The sequence below is a fragment of the Plectropomus leopardus genome, chromosome 23 (assembly GCF_026936395.1).
Source record: "Plectropomus leopardus strain MGB_pleo_1.0 chromosome 23, ASM2693639v1, whole genome shotgun sequence".
In the NCBI taxonomy this organism is placed as follows: Eukaryota; Metazoa; Chordata; class Actinopteri; order Perciformes; family Serranidae; genus Plectropomus; species Plectropomus leopardus.
In genome coordinates, this window is record NC_142198.1 from 14876410 (window position 1) to 14896327 (window position 19918).

At 37.3% G+C, this 19918-nt stretch overlaps 1 protein-coding gene across 3 annotated transcripts in view; it reads left to right on the forward strand.

Moving 5' to 3' along the window:
• The window catches only part of clcn5b (Cl-/H+ antiporter 5b), a 39891-nt gene extending 32450 nt beyond the window's left edge, over positions 1 to 7441 (forward strand). For all 3 annotated transcript variants that reach the window (XM_042512033.2, XM_042512032.2, XM_042512034.2), the window contains 3 exons: positions 238 to 343; positions 1240 to 1456; positions 6224 to 7441. In XM_042512033.2, the coding sequence (XP_042367967.1) occupies positions 238 to 343; positions 1240 to 1456; positions 6224 to 6314 (414 nt within the window). In that variant the 3' untranslated portion in view covers positions 6315 to 7441. The remainder of the gene's footprint in view (positions 1 to 237; positions 344 to 1239; positions 1457 to 6223) is intronic.
• Positions 7442 to 19918: the final 12477 nt, after the last annotated feature.

Genomic DNA, 19918 nt, shown 5'->3' on the forward strand with positions numbered 1-19918 from the left:
TTTAAATGATAAATTAATAAATAAAAATAGCTCCCTGTGGTTTTTAAAAGTTCTTCCCATGCTGACACTTTCTTTGTGCTTTTCAATTAATTAATTTTAACGGCGATCATTAAAATAGAGACAGATAATCGTCAAAATGCCAAATGTCAGCTCCAAAATTCTGCCAGGCCGATAATCTGTCGACCCCTAATGAGTATCATATTGTGTGTAACATGAACTGTCTTATTTGGTTTTCAGGCCTTGGTTGAAAGCACTCACTACAGTGGCTTCCCTGTGGTCGTCTCTCAGGAGTCCCAGAGGCTCGTGGGATTTGTACTCAGAAGAGACCTGCTCATATCAATAGGTCAGAACTATGTTTGTGTTCATGGAAATATATTTGCTGTCCATCTCAATAAGAATGATTATCAGCTGAAGACCTAAAACATATTGTATGACATTGTACAATCTTGAAATGAAAACTTTAAGGTCACAATTAGACATCGCGTTATGTAGGTTGCTGCATCTTTTGATGTCTCTACGCTGGCAATAGCTGTCGGGGGTGGCATGATGTTTTGGGGCTGCCTGTCCATTTCATTCTTGTGAATATCTCAAAAACACCTTGAGGGAATTTCCTTAAATTTGGCACAAATGTTCACTTGGACTCAATGATGAACTGATTAGAATTTGTTCGTCAAAGGTCAAGGTCACTGTAACTTCACCAAACACGTTTTTGGCCATAACTCATGGATTCATGCGGCAATTATGACAAAATTTTGGACACATATCCAAAAGGATAAAATGATGACGTGATAACATTTTATATCTAAAAGATCAACTTCACTGTGACATCATAATGTTCTGCAAAAACACGTTTCTGGCCGTTATTAAACACCATAACTCAGGAGTAGAAGGGGAGACTATTAGCCAGATACTAAATTAGTGACAATTCAATTCATCTAATTGGACCGTGGGAAAAAAAAACCAACCACTGTGATTTTTCTGAGTCAATACTAAGTATGACACCTGGCTCAGCAGTGCAGAACCAACAAGCAAAAGGCTTCACTCCCATTGAAAAAATGACAAAAGCTACCTCCAGCTGCTTTAACACCCTCTATCTGTTTGTGGCCTTAATGTTTCAGACACCTGCTCCAGAATTTCAGTTTTAAAAATATTGTGGCATCCTCTTTTTTTCTTTTTTTTCTTTTTTTTTTTACATCGCACTCACTTGAAATAATTAATGTTACCCACCTTGCCTTTCAGATAACGCCCGAAAGCGTCAGGAGGGCATTGTGAGCGCTTCCATGGTGGTCTTTACTGAGCATGCTCCGGCTCAGGCTGCTGAAGCTCCACCACCCCTCCGCCTCAGAGGCATCATGGACCTGAGCCCCTTCACTGTCACAGACCACACACCTATGGACATCACTGTGGATATTTTCAGGAAGCTGGGGCTCCGTCAGTGTCTGGTTACACACAATGGGTGAGAACAAACATACACACAGCAGGGCTTGATTTATTTACTTTTTGCTCCTATGAGTTATTTCTGTCAGGGTAGAAAATCCTCTTTGCTGTCGCGTAACAAGAAAGGAAGATGGGACTGATAGATGGGAGGAAAGATGGACGAATACATAAACTGACCACACTCCCACGCCCGAAGATGTGGAAGCGATTCGGCTGTAGGAAGTTGTGCTTGCGGTGGGATGGAGGCACCAACAGATGGATGTGTAGGAGAGCCTCGGGTCGTTCCGCTGTCAGCTCATGAATTAAAGGAGAAACGAGGAGGCAGAGCAGTTAGGGAGGAAGACATAGGAGCTTAATGGAGGGGAGGGGAAAATTCCACAGGTGTATTTACCCAAATCACTTCACCCCCATGGACTTCATCGAAGACATGTTTTAGGGCCCCTTTCTGGTATCTAAAACATCCGCTATGGAAAACATCCATGTTGACACCATGATGTTCGAATACAGAAGCAAAGGTTGCATATTTGACATCTTAAAGGTTTATATTTCACCTGACACTTCAAAGGGATGATTTATGGAGTGTTTGGAAACCTGAGCATAGGACAAATGTATATTTGGCTTCTTCTGTGAGCATCTATTACAGCAGAAAGGCATTTTAGACACGGTAAAACAGGGATTTAGAGTTCCGATTATCAGGATGTTCCCATTGTGCTTCTGTAAAGATGCTTTCGTGTCTCGTGCACACACACTTATCTGGATGCAGGGTGTTTTTAGTGCTGCAAGTAACAGTGGTTTCCATTGTTGGTTACTTCTGTCGATAAATCTGTTCTTCGCTTTGTCTATGAAATGTCAGTAAATAGTGAAAACTGCTCATTTTACTTTCCCAGAGCAAAGGTGATGTTCTCAGGTGTCTTGCAGGGTTCCCACAGACCCTTGAAATCCTTCAAAGTTAGTGAATTTGAGGTGGAAAAAAAAGAAAATAGACATAAGGTGCTTGAATTTCTATATATATTTCTATTAACACACACACACGCGCACACACACACACACACACACACACACACACACACACACACTGAGTCCTGTTTTCTGTTAGACTTAAAAAACGTTCTCTGTGAGGACAAAACAACAACATTAGTCAAGAGAATTACATTCAGACCGAACAGAACAGTCGATACTCCCAGTGAGAATAAGCATGTACGCACACACACACAAACACACACACACACACACACACACACACAGAGACTTCAGTTGTTTAGATGGAGATCTGACATGTTCAAACACACAGCTCTCAGGGATTTTAGAGTGGAATTATGTATATTTTCATACATGTATATGTATATTTTTGTACAGAAACAGTGTATTTGACAAACACTGTCAAACTCATGCTTGTAGTAGCTCGCATACACATGTAACAATATCTCCTGTGGTTTCTTTTTTACACTTTCTGTTCTTGACACACACACTGTACTCATTTTCCAGCAGGAGGGGAAAACCCTCAGTTCTGAAAGTTAGTTGTTTGAGTTAGTCGTGGTCAGACCAACTTTTGTCTTTAGACTAAACAGCCTTAGATAATTGAGACATTGTGGAAGGATATGTAGATGAGCTGCTGCAGAAAATATGTAACAATCTGCGAACTAATCCTAATGTGTTAAATCAAAGGGCTTTAAGATTGCATCTGTTGCCAAGTTGAAGCAGATGTGTAAAGACTCTCAGCGCAGCTTGAAGCGTGTGTAGCTTAAAGGTGAACGTTTGATCAACTGTAATTTAAACCAACTCAACAAACTGCTGTCAACAAAACTCGACTAATGCCCTTGAGTTTCACTTTACGTGTTTACTTACACGCCATTTAGCTGCGGCTTTTCTCCCAGAACATCTTCTTACGAATGAGCAATTTACCATTAACTGACTGCCTGGCCCATGGGCACTTTTGACATTGCACACAGCTGTTGAAAGGATGTTGACAGGCACAATGTCTTCTTCAGGACTCCACATGTTTGCCTCATAAGGGCTGCTCATTGGCCAACAATAGAAAGCTGAAATCACCAGAGTGGATCCACGTGTGAGAGGAAAATGGAAATTTATGATGAATCTCACAATTTTTTATGGCACCAAGGGTAAATGAGAACAAGAAGAGGCGCAGAAAAGGGGTCAGTGAAGGGAGGGTTTTGTGCTCCAGGCTAGAAGTAATTGAATATGGTTAAAAAAAAAACCTCTATTCTGCTCCATCAGGCAGGATTTGTGTTTTCACGTGAGGTTTTAGAAGGCTTATCACTCATTGTCTGGGAATGACGATAGTCTGACACACTCAAAAAGAAGACCTTGAGGCTGTGTGAAGAGTGCATCATGTGATCTCTGCAGACGTCTTGTGAGATGGATACTGTTAAATTCATCACTCTGACTGGCAACAGAAGTATTTTCCCAGAATATCTTTTGTTAGTATCCGTAGCTCAAGGTCGCCTCTTGGCTGGGGTTATATCGAGTCCTAGTCTGGGTTTGTTTATTTTCTTTTGACATCCTAAATTGAGAGAACAATTTATTTTGGAAAACAAGCTTGTTTTACGAGCTTCACTCAGAAATCTAACACATTGTTATGACAAAACCACAAAAAACAGCCTTGAAATTTTTGACGTGTGGTTATTTTGTCTTGTGTTTTTGCGCTGAATATTTGTTGTTCCATTGATGTTGATCCCATTTTGAGGCTTAAATGTATGAATGGATCTTGTTTTTGTGAGAAATTTGCTCAGCAACAGAAGCTTCCAAGGGGACCTGTGGGCGACGCATCCTGAGAAGGCTATCAGTTTTGTAGAAATGTTTAAAAGCTTCATTGTTGAAACACGAGTCTGGTGATATTCTATATTTTTGTTATTGCCAACATATCCGTAGAGCATCTCTAAATATTTTCTGACATCTCTATTCTTTCTGCGGCTCCCAGCCCGAGCCCAGTGGTTTCTTCCTTCTGAAGACGTAAATCTTTGAAAACAGGTCAAGGATATATGTTTTGCTGCGGCTCAGGAGGTAGAGCTGGTCAACCACTAATCAGTTAGTGGTCACAGAGTTTGCGGTTCGATCCCCAGCTCCACCTGTCTACATGTCGAACTTTCCATAACTGAGAATAAGAAGAAACTGTCAAGCGCTATATAAAGGTAGTCTAAATAAAATGCATTGTAGCAGTTTAGTTTTAAGCAAATGTTTCTAAAAAAGTTGTTAATTATGTATTTGATAGGGGTGTAAAATATACCAATACACTTCAGTATCGCGGTGTTATGTTTTATAGCATTGTATTGATTCACAAAAACATTATTGATTTTTATTAGTAGTTTACAATTTGCAATTATTTACAGCAGTCGTTCATTTAGTGATGTGTTGAAACCTCTGACTAGTAAATCCTTCAGTGTTGTAATATCTAAATATCGATATCGCCCTGCTCACAGTATTGCAATATCACAATATATTGAATCATAAGTCCTGTAACGTGATACGTATTGTATTGCCAAATTCTTTTCAATACGCAGCCCTATAGTAGTTGTCAAGGACTATTTTCAGCTGCAGATAGTGAGTAGTAGCTGCAACAGTCAGTCCAGAAGTTGTAAACTACTAAATTGATTGTCAACTAATTTGATAATTGATTAATCAGTTTAAGTTATTTTTTAAGAAAACAAAAAGTCAAAATTCTCCAATTCCAGCTTCTTAAATGGGAATATTTTCTGCCTCCTTTTTCTTCTTTTTAACAGTAAACTGAATATCGTTGGGTTGTGGACAAAACAAGACATTGATCATCTTCGGGAAACAATTATCAATTTTTTTTCATTATTTTATAGATCAATTAGTCAATTCATTGAGAAAATAATTGACAGGTTAATCGACAATGATACGAATTTTTAGTTTGGTTTAGTAGTGAGTAACTCCCGCAGCAGGTGTTTGTTGGATTGTTCAAAATAAATAGTTTGTAGTAATAAATGAATATCTAACCCTTTGAATTTTTATTTTAAAGCTTTTAAGTTAGAGCTAAAAACAGCCACTGTAGCCACAAGTGACCATTACAGCATAATGTAAATGTAGCGTCAGCAGCACAGCAGCACAAGTAGTTAGGAGCTACAAAATCACCTCTATAATTTTCAAAACAAAATCTTGATGAAGAAATACTGAAACAGTAAAACTCCTGAATATGTTGAACAGAGAAATTAAGTATTAAGTAGATTTTAAATTAAAAGAAATTAAGTATTTTATTGCTTATAAACTGTTTCTTCAGGACGCATCTATCGTGTCGAAATCTGAATACTTTCTTTTATGTTGCCACGTCTATTTTCTGAAGATACTGGAATCCATCATCCGTATACGAAGTTATTTCTCACAGCGTCAGACTGCATTGAACCACAGGCTGCAGACGCTACCTAATTTAAGATGACTTAATTTGTGCTGTTGTTGCTCGGTGTCCTGAGTGTGAACCTGAACAAACCTAAAACCGATATGTCAGCTGTAATTGGCTTTGGTGTGATGATGCTCTTTTTGTTTCCCCTTTTCAATCTGTTTACTTTGTGTTTGCGTGTTACACTCATCTCCCGCTGCGTGCCAGTTTCCCTCTGGGACGGTAATAAAACTGAACTATGCCGCAATGTCAAAAATGGAGGCCAGACCTCCTCTCCATATGTGAGCAGCTCTGCTTTCTGTCAATTCTTTGACTCTCCGTGACAGAACAAACAACGAATGATATGAAATAATCAGCTTTTCCATGACTTTTGTTCCCCTTTCTCTCTCTCCCTCTCTCTTGGTATGTCTTCAGGAGGCTGCTGGGAATCATCACGAAAAAAGACATCCTGAAACACATGGCACAGATCGCCAACAGAGACCCCGACTCCATCCTCTTCAACTGAACTCCTCCGTCCTTCTTGGCCGTCTCTCCTCTGTAGACCAGCGGGAGAAGAAGACACCAGCTCGCACACTCGAACGAAATGCACCTTGTACCTCTTTAACTTAAAGAAAAAGCCGTGCAGAGAAAGCCAAGTAAGTCAAGCTCCATTTGCACAGGCGACTACAGAACAATGCATCTTTTTCTTTTTTTTCTTCTTTTTTTTGTAAAATGGAGGCGTTTTTGGCTTTCCAAAAGAGAAAAAAAATGCTCTCAGAAAAAGTGACTCATCCTTACTGACACTGCTGGCCCCAATTTTGTGTTGAACCCAGAAGGATGTAGTACAGATACACATGAGAAAAAAGTCAATGGAATAGTTTGCATCTGCTCCTTTTCGGCTTTTTCCATTCCTTTTCTTTCTCTCTTTAAAAAAAAAGTGAGAAATTTGCAGCTCCAAGGAGCCAAAATACCATCTTGCTTCTCAGCTAAACCTGAGAGAACAACATTTAAACGGAGGTGGGAGCTGGTAATCCTGTGTCATAGATACTGACAGGAGGAGAGGAGGGGAAATAAAGACATCAGGAGGGATAAAGAGAGGTTTGGGGAGCTCCGTGCCTGCCCTCCGGCTGTCACAGCGAGCCCAGACAGAGCACTCTGAGCTGGGCTGATGGATGCTCAGCCACCTCCCCTCCTCCTCCTCCTCCTCCTCCTCCTCCTCCTCCTCCTCTGTGAGGTTTCCTGTAGCCTCGGGGGCGAAGCATACAGGAGTGTGAGAAGAGGATCTAATACACACACTTACACTCCATAAAGACTTCTTGACAGCCTGGGAAATCTCCAGAAATGTCTTTTTTTTTGTCATATAGACTCTGATTTGTAGGACGGCGTGAGACACCAGTCCGGGAACTATGCAGTGTTGTCTTACCATGAAGACTTTCCAATTGTCAACATGGCTGTTAAATTTTTTTTTAAAAGTCATACAAGCATAATGACAACGCTGCAAAAGCCACGTCATGCCTTATGGAAGGGTTTCGGTGTTTCTGGGCTGCTGTGGAAGGGCTAAAAAATACAAACGAGAGCGAAAATCATGACACATAAGTTAATTTGTGTAAATGTAAAATTGTCTGTCCCACTAAATTATTTCACTGACTCGAATCTGTCTGTGTGTCTTTGTATAATAACAAACCTCATCCAGTGAATTTCTCTATTTTGGGAAAAAAGTTTTTAATTTACACGGTTGATTCTATCAGTTTGCCGACTGAGACTTAGACTGAGTGATAAATAGAATTGAGCAATCTAAAAAAAATTGAATCGAGAAAGTGTGCGGTATAGAGTATTCCCTAATTCCCTATTAAATATCCTGAATGATATTTATACATTTGCTAAAAACCTAAGCTGAAACATGATATGAGGTTTGAACTAGAGGTTTGTGTTAAGGCCTGGACACAACGTCAGGTCTGTCTGCAGGTCCTTAAAAATGTAAAAATGTCTTGAATTCAAATTTGTAAATAGGTCTTAAAGGTCATTAAATAGTCTGACATTTGAATTTGTAAAGCTTAATTGCCGCAAACATTTTTATCTAATTTCATTTAGCCATCTTTTAATTTTATTTTTGGCAAAATTAGTCAAGCTCTACTTGAAAGTCCACATTTCTTACATTGCAAAATGTTAAAGCTATCACTGAATCTAAGACTGTCTTTTTGTTTTATACTTACCTGTTGGCAAAATGTAGATTAACCTAACTCCCTCTAATAACCATATTCCTACATAAAACCTACCTCTGCATGGAAACACATATGTTCATATTTACCCGCAATGCCTGAAAAAGAAAAGGATGATTTGTTTAAAAGCCAGGCTTAAATTTGGTTAAAAATTATCTTAGGTCTTAAAAAGCATTACATTTAAGCATAGACTTTTTTTTTTAAACTATTAAACTCTGAACCTTCTGATTTCCTGAAAAACTTTCAGCTGCTAGTGTGTTTCCCTTGGCTTTTTTCACGTATAATAACACAAAAAAGGAAAGATTAAAAAAAGAAAAGCCCTGCTCACCCTGTGACCTGCTTCTGATTATTATTCAGACGTTATATCACCGCCCAGATCCTGCTGATCCTTTTGCATTAGCAGATTGTTATTATTCTGGAGTATTTTTAAAACTTTGAGCAGCATGTCTGGACCTCATGCTCCCTTTCTTCAGCCTGGTACTCATAAAGTTCAGCCCTGGTTCGTTGTTTCTGTTTTTCTTAGTCCGCTGGCTTGATTCTTCTTTTTTATTATGTCACACCTGGACGCTGCTCTGTTATGCCAGTAAAAACATTCCAGTGATGCTAAAATTTCACTTTCACCTAAATTATTAATTTAAAACACACTCTTGCTGACTGTTTTAAGAAGCATGAACTTTTGTGTTTGGGCACAAAAAGCTTTTGGCACTTAGCAAAAACACTAAGTAATAGTTTAAATTGCTTTGGCTTTACAACTTATAACTTTACTCAGCATTGTTTTCAAAAGTGGCAAACAGCTGTTTTCAGCAAAAGAAACAAAGACTGTAGAATACCTAGCTGGTCAACATAGTGGAGTAATTAATAAGTTTATTTAAAGAGTTGGTGGAGACCTTAACAGAGCTAAAAGGAGAGTAAAGATTGGACTAATATTTATCAGGCGGACACAGACATGATTCTAAATGAATGCTAGTGTTGCTTCGTGTCGAATGGATGTGTAAACAGTTGAGTTTTTGCCACAAAGTTAAACTTTTTAAAATGATCATTTGTTAGTTTTGTGCTTTCAGCTTGTTTCTGCTGCCCCCAAGTGGTCAAAATCTACTTATCTCCACACAGGAGGTTATGTTTTCTGTTCTATTTGTGTGTTTGTCAGCAGGTTAACCAAAAAGCTACTTGCCTGATTTTCATGAAACTTGGTGCCAGGGTGAAACATGGGCCAAGGAAGAACCCATCGAATTTTGGAGCAGATCGGCATCACTGCGCAGATACACAAATGATTTTTGTTAACAATGCGAGATTATTAGTTGTAAATACTACTAAGCTCCCTTAGTGGTCCCAAAAAAGGTTTCTATAAGAGAGTGCCTGAAAAAAACTATATTGATACAAACAGACTTTGATAGAGTTTTGATGACAAAAAAAGGTTATTAAATATACAAAAAACTTTCTGAACTTTCCTTTGCAGCATTAACCAACTGTCTTCTTTTTGTAGGTTAATGGAAATCCAAACACAACTGTTTATTATAAACTATTGCTAAAGAAAAGTATTTCATGTTATCAACCTGTGAATGTGCGCACAACATATTCTTTCATGGGAAAGTTGACTCTTGGACCAAAGAGAGGCTCTATCTGCAACTTGGCATGTGGAGTCATTTTTCTTTTATTTTGTCATTGCAAATTAATCAGTCTTGTTTGCAGATTTATTATCGCAGTCAGATCCATCTGACAAATCAGCACCAGGAAGATCCAGCACTTCCAAGAAGATATAATCTTTGAATCGAGCCTAATTGATACAGTTTGACTTCATGAAAGCAAATGTAACTTAATCAGAGTCTCACTTATGTCGTGCTTGAAGCTGTTGTTGCACAGCATGCACAAACGCCCTGTGATGTCTTTATCAATACATCTGTTTACTGTTGAAGTGTTGCGAGACAAACCCATTGTATGAATTTGTCACAGCTTTTATTATGATTTATTATGTGGATTTACTGCCAGAGAGATAATTCTTTCAAGGCTGCGTTGATTCGTTTCAGATAATTGGCTCAGTGGTCCCTGATGATTCAACTCAGTTTACTCCAAACTTAAGAAAATAATAACCTCACAAAAGCAACTGCTCTGTAGGCAGCTAATTTCCATTCCAAACATTATTTGTGAAAAGGATTGATTTAATAATTCTACTACTCAAATTAATCATACTCAGCAATTACCTCATTAAGTTGATGCAAGAACCATTTTTAAAACTTTAAGAAATCTTTCATTTTATGTGATTATTTAGCACAGTTTCAAAGGTCCAACAGAGGTCTGCAACACATAACGTGGACCGGCTGAATCATGATTTATGGCGCCCATTGTCAGCTAGGTGAGGCTGTAGTCCATGTGACTGCAACGGATAATTGTGTGCAGATAATGTATGGATGTAAGAAACATACCAGAAGCTTAAAATAAGAATATTTTGAGAAGAGAACAAAAAGGAACAATATATAATTTCAAAAATACAGACGCAACATACTGAAAAGATTTGCTGTCACATATACGACAAAAAAAAACAAACAAAAACAGTCCAAATTCATTATAAGATTCCAAGATCTTACTAAATGAGCCATATCAGAGAAAAAATAATTACAGTTGATGGTGTTTTTTCAGGGCCAATACAATACCAATTATTAGTAGTTAATGAGACCGATAACCAATGTTTGGAATCAATATGAATTTACAATAAATGTTAAAATCTTTCTGATAAAATTTAGAATTTGGAATATAAAAAACTCCAACGCAAAATTTGTTTACATGCTTTTAGCAAATATTTAATAAAAAAAAAATAGCTCCCTAAGATTTGACAAAGTAAAAGTTCCTCTCACGCTGACACTTTCTTTTCACTTTTTAATTAATTAATTTAATTTGCTATCATTAAAATAAAACACTGATACAGATAATTGGCAAAATGCCAAATATCAGCCCCAATAATTAGCGAGGCTGATGATCTGTCTACCCCTAATATCCAGCAACACAGATTTGTGATTATTTTTCATCATAATACAGCAGTACAGTACTGAGGCTACAGTAAATAAGCAAATCAATATATTAAAGTTTGGTTTTCTATTTTTCCATTGCACTACTAGTCTTCTATAATATCTTTTTTAAAGTAGCTTTTGTTAGTGTGTTTATTTTATTTTAGTGTTGATCCTTTTTTCATGTCTGTCTTATTATTAGAACATATCTGGGACCACTTTAGATGACCCCAGTGTGTGTGTTTATACTGCGGACCCCCGGGGTTAAAGGTGTTATGATGTCAGTCCTGACTAACCGTCTCGACAACGAGTCAGAACTCGTTTCTGGCCACATAATCTCTGTGAGAAGTTTAGAGTTCAGAGATGGAGAGGATGTGTGTGTTAATGTGTGCATGGGTGTTTGTATGTGGATGTAAGTGGGTGGTTGACATCTGTCTGTGTGTGTGTGTGTGTGTGTGTCTGTGTGTGTGTGTGTGTGAGACTGGACTTGTGTGCCTGTTGGGGAATGTGAGTGCATTGTAGCTGCTTAGTAATGACTCAGTGTATTCCTGAGCTCAGTTCCTGTTGCTGAGACTTCACATGGGGCTTGAATTACCGACCTGCTTGTGGCTTCTGCATTCTCACACCTCAAACACGCACACACACACATACATGAACACAAATTTGACTTCCACATACTGTGCTTGCCTTTATTTTCTCCTTGTTTGATTGCCCGTTCCTTCCTTTATGTTCCTGGTTCATTATTCTCTGAAATTTGTTGCCTTACCTCATTTGCTTCTCTCTCATATCAGTCATCCCATTCCCAGGCCTTCTATTGTCTCGGTGCACATTACAAAGCAGCGAAAACATTTCAGTGTGGTAATAGGCCAATTCAAGGTGTCATCCTACACCCCAAAGTGTCAGATCTCTTCTCTAACCTTACCTTTCTCTCCAACAGAGAGCATGCATGCAAAGAGATGACGTGTGCGTGTGTGTGTGTTTCCCCGAGGGCTGGACGGAGCCAGCAAATATGCAGGAGCAGGCACTGTCTATGTAGTCGTGTATGCGTGTGTTTTCAAGGAATGCAATCCAATCCACTTCACAGTGTTGCATCTCTGCCCTCTCGGTCTCACCTGAGGTTATAAAGGTGGAGGTTCCCACAGCTTCTGCCGCTGCTCATGTAACAGAGAATAATCACACTGACCTTTGACTACCAAACAACCTAAAGCTAAAAATTAGCCTCATGGGTGAACCGAATAGCACTGCTAATTGTGTCAGATGATAACGGTGCGTTTATCAGATATTTTTGAAAAGTGATACTTACCTCTACATTTTGGCTTCTAGTCCACAAGCAAACAGAATTTTAAGTCGCTGAGATTTTTGAAAATGCTTCCGAAGAAACAATAAAAACAATGCACATGTTCGTTGTTGCCATGTGTAATATGCATATATAAGAAACAATAACAATGATGGATTACCGGTTTGTTTACATGTACCTTGTTAACCATCCACACAGGAGACATATGTAGTTTTTGCCCTATTGCTTAATATGTTTAATATTATTTTTGTATGATTAAAGAAATAATTAGCAACTGATGTTTAATGATTTTGATTGTTTTATTCATTAATAACACCAAAGGAAAATGACACAGCTTCTATCACCAGCGACTGGCCCATCAAGTGTTTTGAGTAGTTTGTGCATTTTATTGTGAGATTTTTTCTTTTTTAAAGGGATGGAGGAAATATATGTTTAAAAACATGTCCATTTATGTGTAGGAGGCCTGAGACGACAGTCAACGATGTTAAAAATCCTGCCAATGCCAGTCTGATTAGTTTCTGAAGTTATCTGATATTATATTTAATTTATGAAAAATAAACTGCTGGATTTTTTTTCTTTCCTCTCACAGACACTGTATAATTGATGGATATTTTCAGAACTCAAGCAAAAAAAAAAGCAAAACTAAAACTTAAACCTGCTTTAAATTAATATCTTGGCTACTTGGGGGCAGAAATATCAGAGTTTGTCAGCAGGAAAACGAAAAAAACTACTGTCCTTGTTTTTCCTGGGTTGGATGCATGAATTATTTTTCACTTTTGTAAAATTTTGTGAACTCAAATTCAAAAATTCACATGCAAACACCAAAACAAAGAACAAAGAAGCTCAGATTACAAAACACAGAGAGAGAGTGTGGATTATTTCTTTGCTTGGGATGCTATTACTCCACTGTAAATTTTAATCCTAAATAGTTGTCTGCTTTTACATGAATGTTCTGAATGTCTATCGTCCCTTTGACATTGCTAAATTGGGCATTTGGCCTTGGCGGAGGTCACCACGAGTGCCCTTCCCATTCTCCACAGGTTTGTCACTACATGCAATCCCTTTTACTTAACATGCGTCATTTGATCCATTGTTATTACAAAATACTGATCAGCGCAGTTTTGAGATGTGTTGACAAGTAACAGCACTTTAGGACTCGAAAGACTGGACTTTCTACATTTCAAATAAGGAATTTCAGAGACTCGATCTCTCCCAGGGGGCCCACACCTAACTGGTAATGAAATAGTTTGAACCCCTCATGAACTCAGTGTGTCGGGGGAAGTTCAAGACTAGGCTAAAGAACTATTTATGTCCTCCTGGTACCTGAAAAAAATTGGTGCACCCAAAAATTATGAGCCAAGTCGTGCGGTATGTAGCTGCAGCACAACTTATAACTGCAACTCCAGGTCGTGCTGCCAACTAATGCTATTGCCACCATAAAATTGTATTATTCGCTGATAATTGTGCACAAAATTAGCTTTTGTCTGGTGATATACTGCAGGGTTTCTGGCTTTTTTGGCCTCTGCTTGTAGTTAATCAAATGAAACAACCCAAAAAGGGAAAGTCATTCCTTGGTTGAACTGCAAATGCAGCGTCTGATGGGGTGACACGAGCAGGCACTGCTTCTTTTAAAAGCTCACAAGGCAATGAGGCTGAGAACTGCTGATCATATTCAGAGTTTAAGGAGGTGATAAGATTGTGATTGAATCCAGAGAAAGTGGGAAATGGAAAGAAAACTTCTACAGAGCCAACATATACTCTGGAAGTAATCTAAATTATACCAGTGCCACATAAATTTATATTCTCTCTGGTGGTTTTGGTTTAACCCCAGAAACGTCACGTATTGGGCTCCTGAGTGCCGTGGGTTTGGATCGGCCCATTCTTTGGTGTGACGACTATCACTGACCTCCAGAACACACATCAAAATATGGATCTCTGGTTGCAATCAGATTGGTCTTCATCCAAAACGTTGTTCCATGTGTTGTAATTTTTCTCCACAGACACTTACTAAGTTGAGGTCATGCAGTAGGAGCGAGCCAATTTACATCCCCAACCTGCAATATAATCCTATTTTCTGCTCAAAACCAGCACTTTTTGTACCTTCACGGAGCACATGGTTGAACACACTCAACCACATCCATTATCCACAAAAGCTTTTATCTTACTCCCACAAGGATTTTTATTGTTTAAGTGTTTGTTAAGCATTAGCCAAACCCATATAAAGAGCCTTCTTTAAAAATAATGGCTAGTCATAATAACTCCACAAGGGCTTATTTGTGCTTTTTGTTTACTATTATAGTTTGGGTATTTTTAAATACAAGTTTACTGTAAAATTATATCTCATGCAAACTCCTATTATAGCTCATTGTTTTCCTCTATGCAAAAAACATGCTTAATGGTCCTTTATTTGTGTGGGTTATGACCTAAGCATTTGATGTATTAATGGTAAAACATTGTTTTTATTGTTTTAATGACTTTATCTCAAACTACAAAAAGTGACTGTTTTCAATCAAACGTAAGACAAAATGTGAGTAAAATAGTGTAAAACAAAATTAAACTAAAGCTTTAAAAAAGTACAACATTTGTCTCCAAAATGTAGTTTGGAGTATAAGGTATCATAATTGGGAAATACTTATGCAAAGTGTGCCAATATTGTACTTAAGTAAATGTACTTAGTTGCTTTCCCCAACGGTTAGCACTTAGCACTCGGTGACCTAGCAATAGATGCACGCTTCCCTCTGTGCAGTGATACAATTGGCAGGTGCAGTTTTAAAAACAACTCATTGCAATCTGTTGTGAAATATGAATATTATTGTTCTTTTTATCCAGAAAACAGCAGCGTTTAAACTGACGCCATCTGCTGGTGTGGTGTTTGATAACTTGAGACATTTGTGAGTAAATCCTAGTATCAATCAGTGCCAAAAGTCGTGATTTTTTTTTTGTCTTTGTAGAAAACATTATTTTATTTTATTTTATTTTATTTTATTGTACTTGTAGGCTATGATGTGTTTTTGTCTGATTCATTTTGTATTTGCAAAACAATATCCTATTGTTAATTATATTTTTCCATTTGCAAACTACATTTTATAAAAATTGTAGGATATTTGTTAAACATATTTTATTTGTTTGTTACGTTTTGGCAGCATTTTGGCTCTATAAAACTGCTCACAACAAGTTCTGTGGATTATCTTGAATAACGGGGTCATGATTTCTGGAAAGAGACATTGCTGAAAAATTTTTCTGAGATTTTTTTTTTTTTTTTGAGCACCACAAGCCGAGTGCCATCCAGTTCCATTATACTGGAGAGAAGGTAGACATTTCTATGGCTGAAATCTCCAATAGTCTGCAACTCACACCAAAACAATGTAGACCGATATATAGCTCTACAGGTAAGAGGAGAAATATGTAGTTTTGATTTTGGGGTGAACTTTCCCTTTAAGTTTTGTAGTTATGTACCTGTGGACAGGTGTGGAGGAGCATGAGAAGTCTGGTAACCCAATAATGTTAATTAGAAGAAGCTACCTAACCAGCACACAATAACAGCCTCATTGCCTGGTAAGCAGATTCTGATTTTGAGGTTAAGAATTTATAACTCTTGTGTTAGTTTAAAACGTATAAAATACAGACAGACGTGTTAAAGCTACCTGCTGCAACTTAGCTGTCAAGCTAAAGTAGCTAACCTTAGGCACGAGCTAAGTGCCACGAGCTAAGTGCTAGCGTTAGCGACGTTAGCTTAGCAGGTGTTCGTGATGTTGTTGGTGGTCATTTATTGAGACAGAAAGACGTTTTCCAACTAATGTACATGTTTCCCACGCAGTATAACGTGTGACTGAGCAAACAAAAGGCGAGTTTGAATATTTTAAACATTGAACTGCATTGTTTTGAAGGTGATAGCATGTTATTTTCCACCATTAAGGATTGTTCAAGCTAAACACTCAAACAGAGCTTTGAGCCAATCTGCAAAATGCTTCCGGAGCTACCTGCAGCTGCCAAGATCAGGGAGACATCTGGTATGTAAATTGAATGTGTTTTCATCCCCTTTATTTTGTTATCACAAAACAGGAGAGGCAGATAGCTACATGATAGAGAGATTACATTAGGAAACGTCTTACTCTTGTTATACAGCATAATAAAATTTAAAAGGTTTCCTTGAATGTTTGACCGGGATAAAGGCCAAATGTGAAACATACTTTACACACACTATGAGCAGAAAAAGAGAAACATCTGCACACTGTAATTCAGTCCAGTGCAAAAACAACTGCAATAATTTAAACTTGTGCAAAACTTTAAATACTACACTTTTGTTGAAATTGTGGTTTACGTTATATGTTTTGATAAATAGCCAATTTATCAAGCATTCACATTCATGGATGATATTTTTACAGCATGAAGTAAAAGAAATTTGCAGAGCACATTATGCACCAGAAGTAACTTACTGTTGTGCGTGTTTAAAGTACATTTGTGCACACTTGTCATATTGCATTGTTAATTAGGTTTCTTATGTGATTTGTGTGCTAACTAAAAAACATTTCATTTATGCTTTTTGTGAGCAAAAAATGCTCTTTAGTTTTATATTTTTATGCTTTAATGTGTATTTGTTAAATGTTGTTGGAGTGAGTTGTTTGGAGTTTGTTTTTGTAGGGTGTTAGTTATTCTGGCTAATTAGATCTCTACTCCAATTAAAGTGTTGGTAGTTATGTGAGACCCACCAGACTCCATGCATATACCAATAAAACCATAAAGGAACAATTTGTACTTCTCTAAAAGTTAAAAGTTTAAAAAAGAAATGTCAGAGAAGTTGAAAAGTTTAATCAGCCACACATCTGTGTGGGCTCCTACTTCAGTTAGAAAGCTGTACATGTGATAATAGTTATTTTGTACACAGTGTTACATGGTAAAAGGATGGGTGGGTTAGGAGTCAGTTTGTGTGTATTTGTAGTTGTTTTGCCACATTTGGTAGTTGTAATGCATCTCCTTGTACTTTTGTGTCTACTGTTGCTTTGCATCGCTTCATAATCATTTTGTGTCACTTTATGGGTATTTTTCGTAGTCGTTTTAAATCTCTGTAGCTATATGTATATTTTTCCCCTTTTTTCTTTGGTGTTGTGAGTCTTTTGCAGCTGTTAAGCATCTTTTTATAGTTGCTTTGTGTCTCTTGTGATTTTGTCTTGCTTTATGTTTTTTTTTTCCATTTTACTCAGGTATCGCAAGTCTCTTTGTGGTCATTCTGTTTTTCTTTTCACCCTTTTCTGTAGTCCTGAGTCTCGTTTTGCCCCCCCTCTTTGTTTTCCTGAGTTTCTCCCTGTCTCTTTGCAGCTGTTTTGCATCTTTCTGTTGTTGCTTTGTGTTTCTTTGAAGCCATTTTGTATCTTTTAGTGGTTGTTTTACCTTTTTCATAGTCATTGTGGTCTTTTTTTCCCTCATTGTAACAGTGTTGCATCTTTGTGTAGTCTTTTTGTGTCTCTTTGTAGTTGTTTTATGTTGTTCTGTGGTCATTTTAGGTCTTGCCCTTGCCAGTACATTTCTCTTTGGATGACATCTTGCAAGGAAAGGCCAGTGGGGGGAAATGGTAAGTAACCATAAGGCAATCTCTTAAAAGAAAAAAAAGTTTCTTTACTCATTCTGTAGCGAAAACTTAATCCACAGACACCCTTAAAATCACATTTAACTTAAAACATCTTTGTTAGCATTTTTAACATTCCTCAGAATTGTGTGATGATAATCAGAGCAGTTCATTTCTTGCAAAAAAAAAAAAATAAATTTTTTTTTACTCAAAAATAATATTGGCCAACTCACTATCCTACTCTTGATTATACTGCCAACTTTATCGCTTGTTTTCATCTTAGTCGAAACACTGTTAAAGTGTTTTGAATGTACCCTGGAATACAGTTACAAAAACAACCACTGGACTTTATTTGTAGCAGGAACCGGTCACGCCTGTCACTCAGTGAATAAACGCTGCCACTGTGATCCACTCTTTCACTCTGCATGCTTCCACATCCATTAAATGTTTGAACACACCCCACATTCATACTGTAATAGCTGTCCATCAGAATATTGACAAGAATTTTAATCACACTTGATTAGTTCCAATATGGCTGAAAGTCTACACTGAAGCCGTTTTCTGTTCGTTAAATATTTTTTTGTATTTTCTCAAACTTTCCATAATGTGGCCCAGATTGCTATCGCAGTGACCTCCAGTCAAGTTTATTTTCATATCCAACGCCATGCTACAGACACTTCAACGCTCCCCACATATTGATCCCATTCTCAGTCTGGCCGTTATTTAGCCTTTCCAAAACCCTCTGCAGATGTGGGTTTTATTAACCCAAAGTCCAGTTGATATTTGACAAAGGATTATTATAGTTGTCATGGATTTATAGAGCCCGTATGGCTGGTTAACTAGAGGCCTGTGCAGGCATGCATATCCAACAAAACTTTGTCCATGTTTCCATCATATTCTTCCATCTCATTCAGCGTTTGATTGTCAGGAAAATCCCTTACTGTCTCTCCCTTCAACCACAAAGATAATGTGATTTAAAGTTTCTCCAGAGAGCTCTTTCTTTGTATAAACAGCACCTGTTATGTATTAAAGTGCTTTTTTTCAGCTTTGTTAACCTTGATATAATACTAGAGCACAAAAGTTATCTTCTTGTGTTGCGTGTGGCAAGCAGCAGTGTGGTGCCCACCTTTCTATACTAAGATAAGATCCTTTATTAGTCCCACGATGGGGAAATTTGCATTTTTACAGCAGCAAGGTGTGTACAAGATAAGCAAGCAAACAAAAAGAATAATATAAATAGTTAAAAAAAAGCAAGGTGCAATAGTCAAAAATAAGGTGCATACTCTACTGTGAAAAAAATTACACCAATTGCAAGTGAAAGATAATTGCACTTATGAAAGATTATATAAATCCAATTGGTATGTGTGTGGTCTACTGACAGCTACTGTGTTTTAAAGAATAACCTCACTTCTCTTTTTATTCACACTTGCTAGAAGCATAATCGAGGAGCGCTCAATTGAGAAAAAATATGTGCCCTGCTTTTCTGTTCTATAGTTTTCCTGAATTAACTAGACAGTGAGACAGTAAGTAAAACAAAGCAAAGTTTCCAACAACGTTTCTCACAATTCTTAATAATAAGATAATAATCTTGTTAATTTAGAAAACAGGTAAAATATTTTTGTTCACTTTTTTTCATAATTTTGAGATAATAATCTTATTAATTTAGAAAAACAGAGCCAGTATTTTTTTTTTTAATTCTTTTTTTCCCAGAATTCTTAGATAATACTCTGGTTAATAAAGGAAAACAGGGTGAATATTTTTTCACATTAAATTTCTTTTGGAGTTATGAGATAATAATTACGTTAGTTCACAAAAACAGAGCAGGAATTTTTGTCCATTATAACTTTTCTCATAATTCTGAGATAATCCTGTTAATCCCTTAGTAACTTTCCTTGTGAATTCAGAAATCTTTTTGCAAGTGATCTGTGTTTGTAAAGCTTTTTTTATTTTGTTTTGTTTTTGTTGAAAACTTCTGCTGCGTCTGGAAATAAGTTTTTTAGGGCAGAAACAGTGAATCAAAACAGTCACATTTTGTGGATAAATCCAAACAAA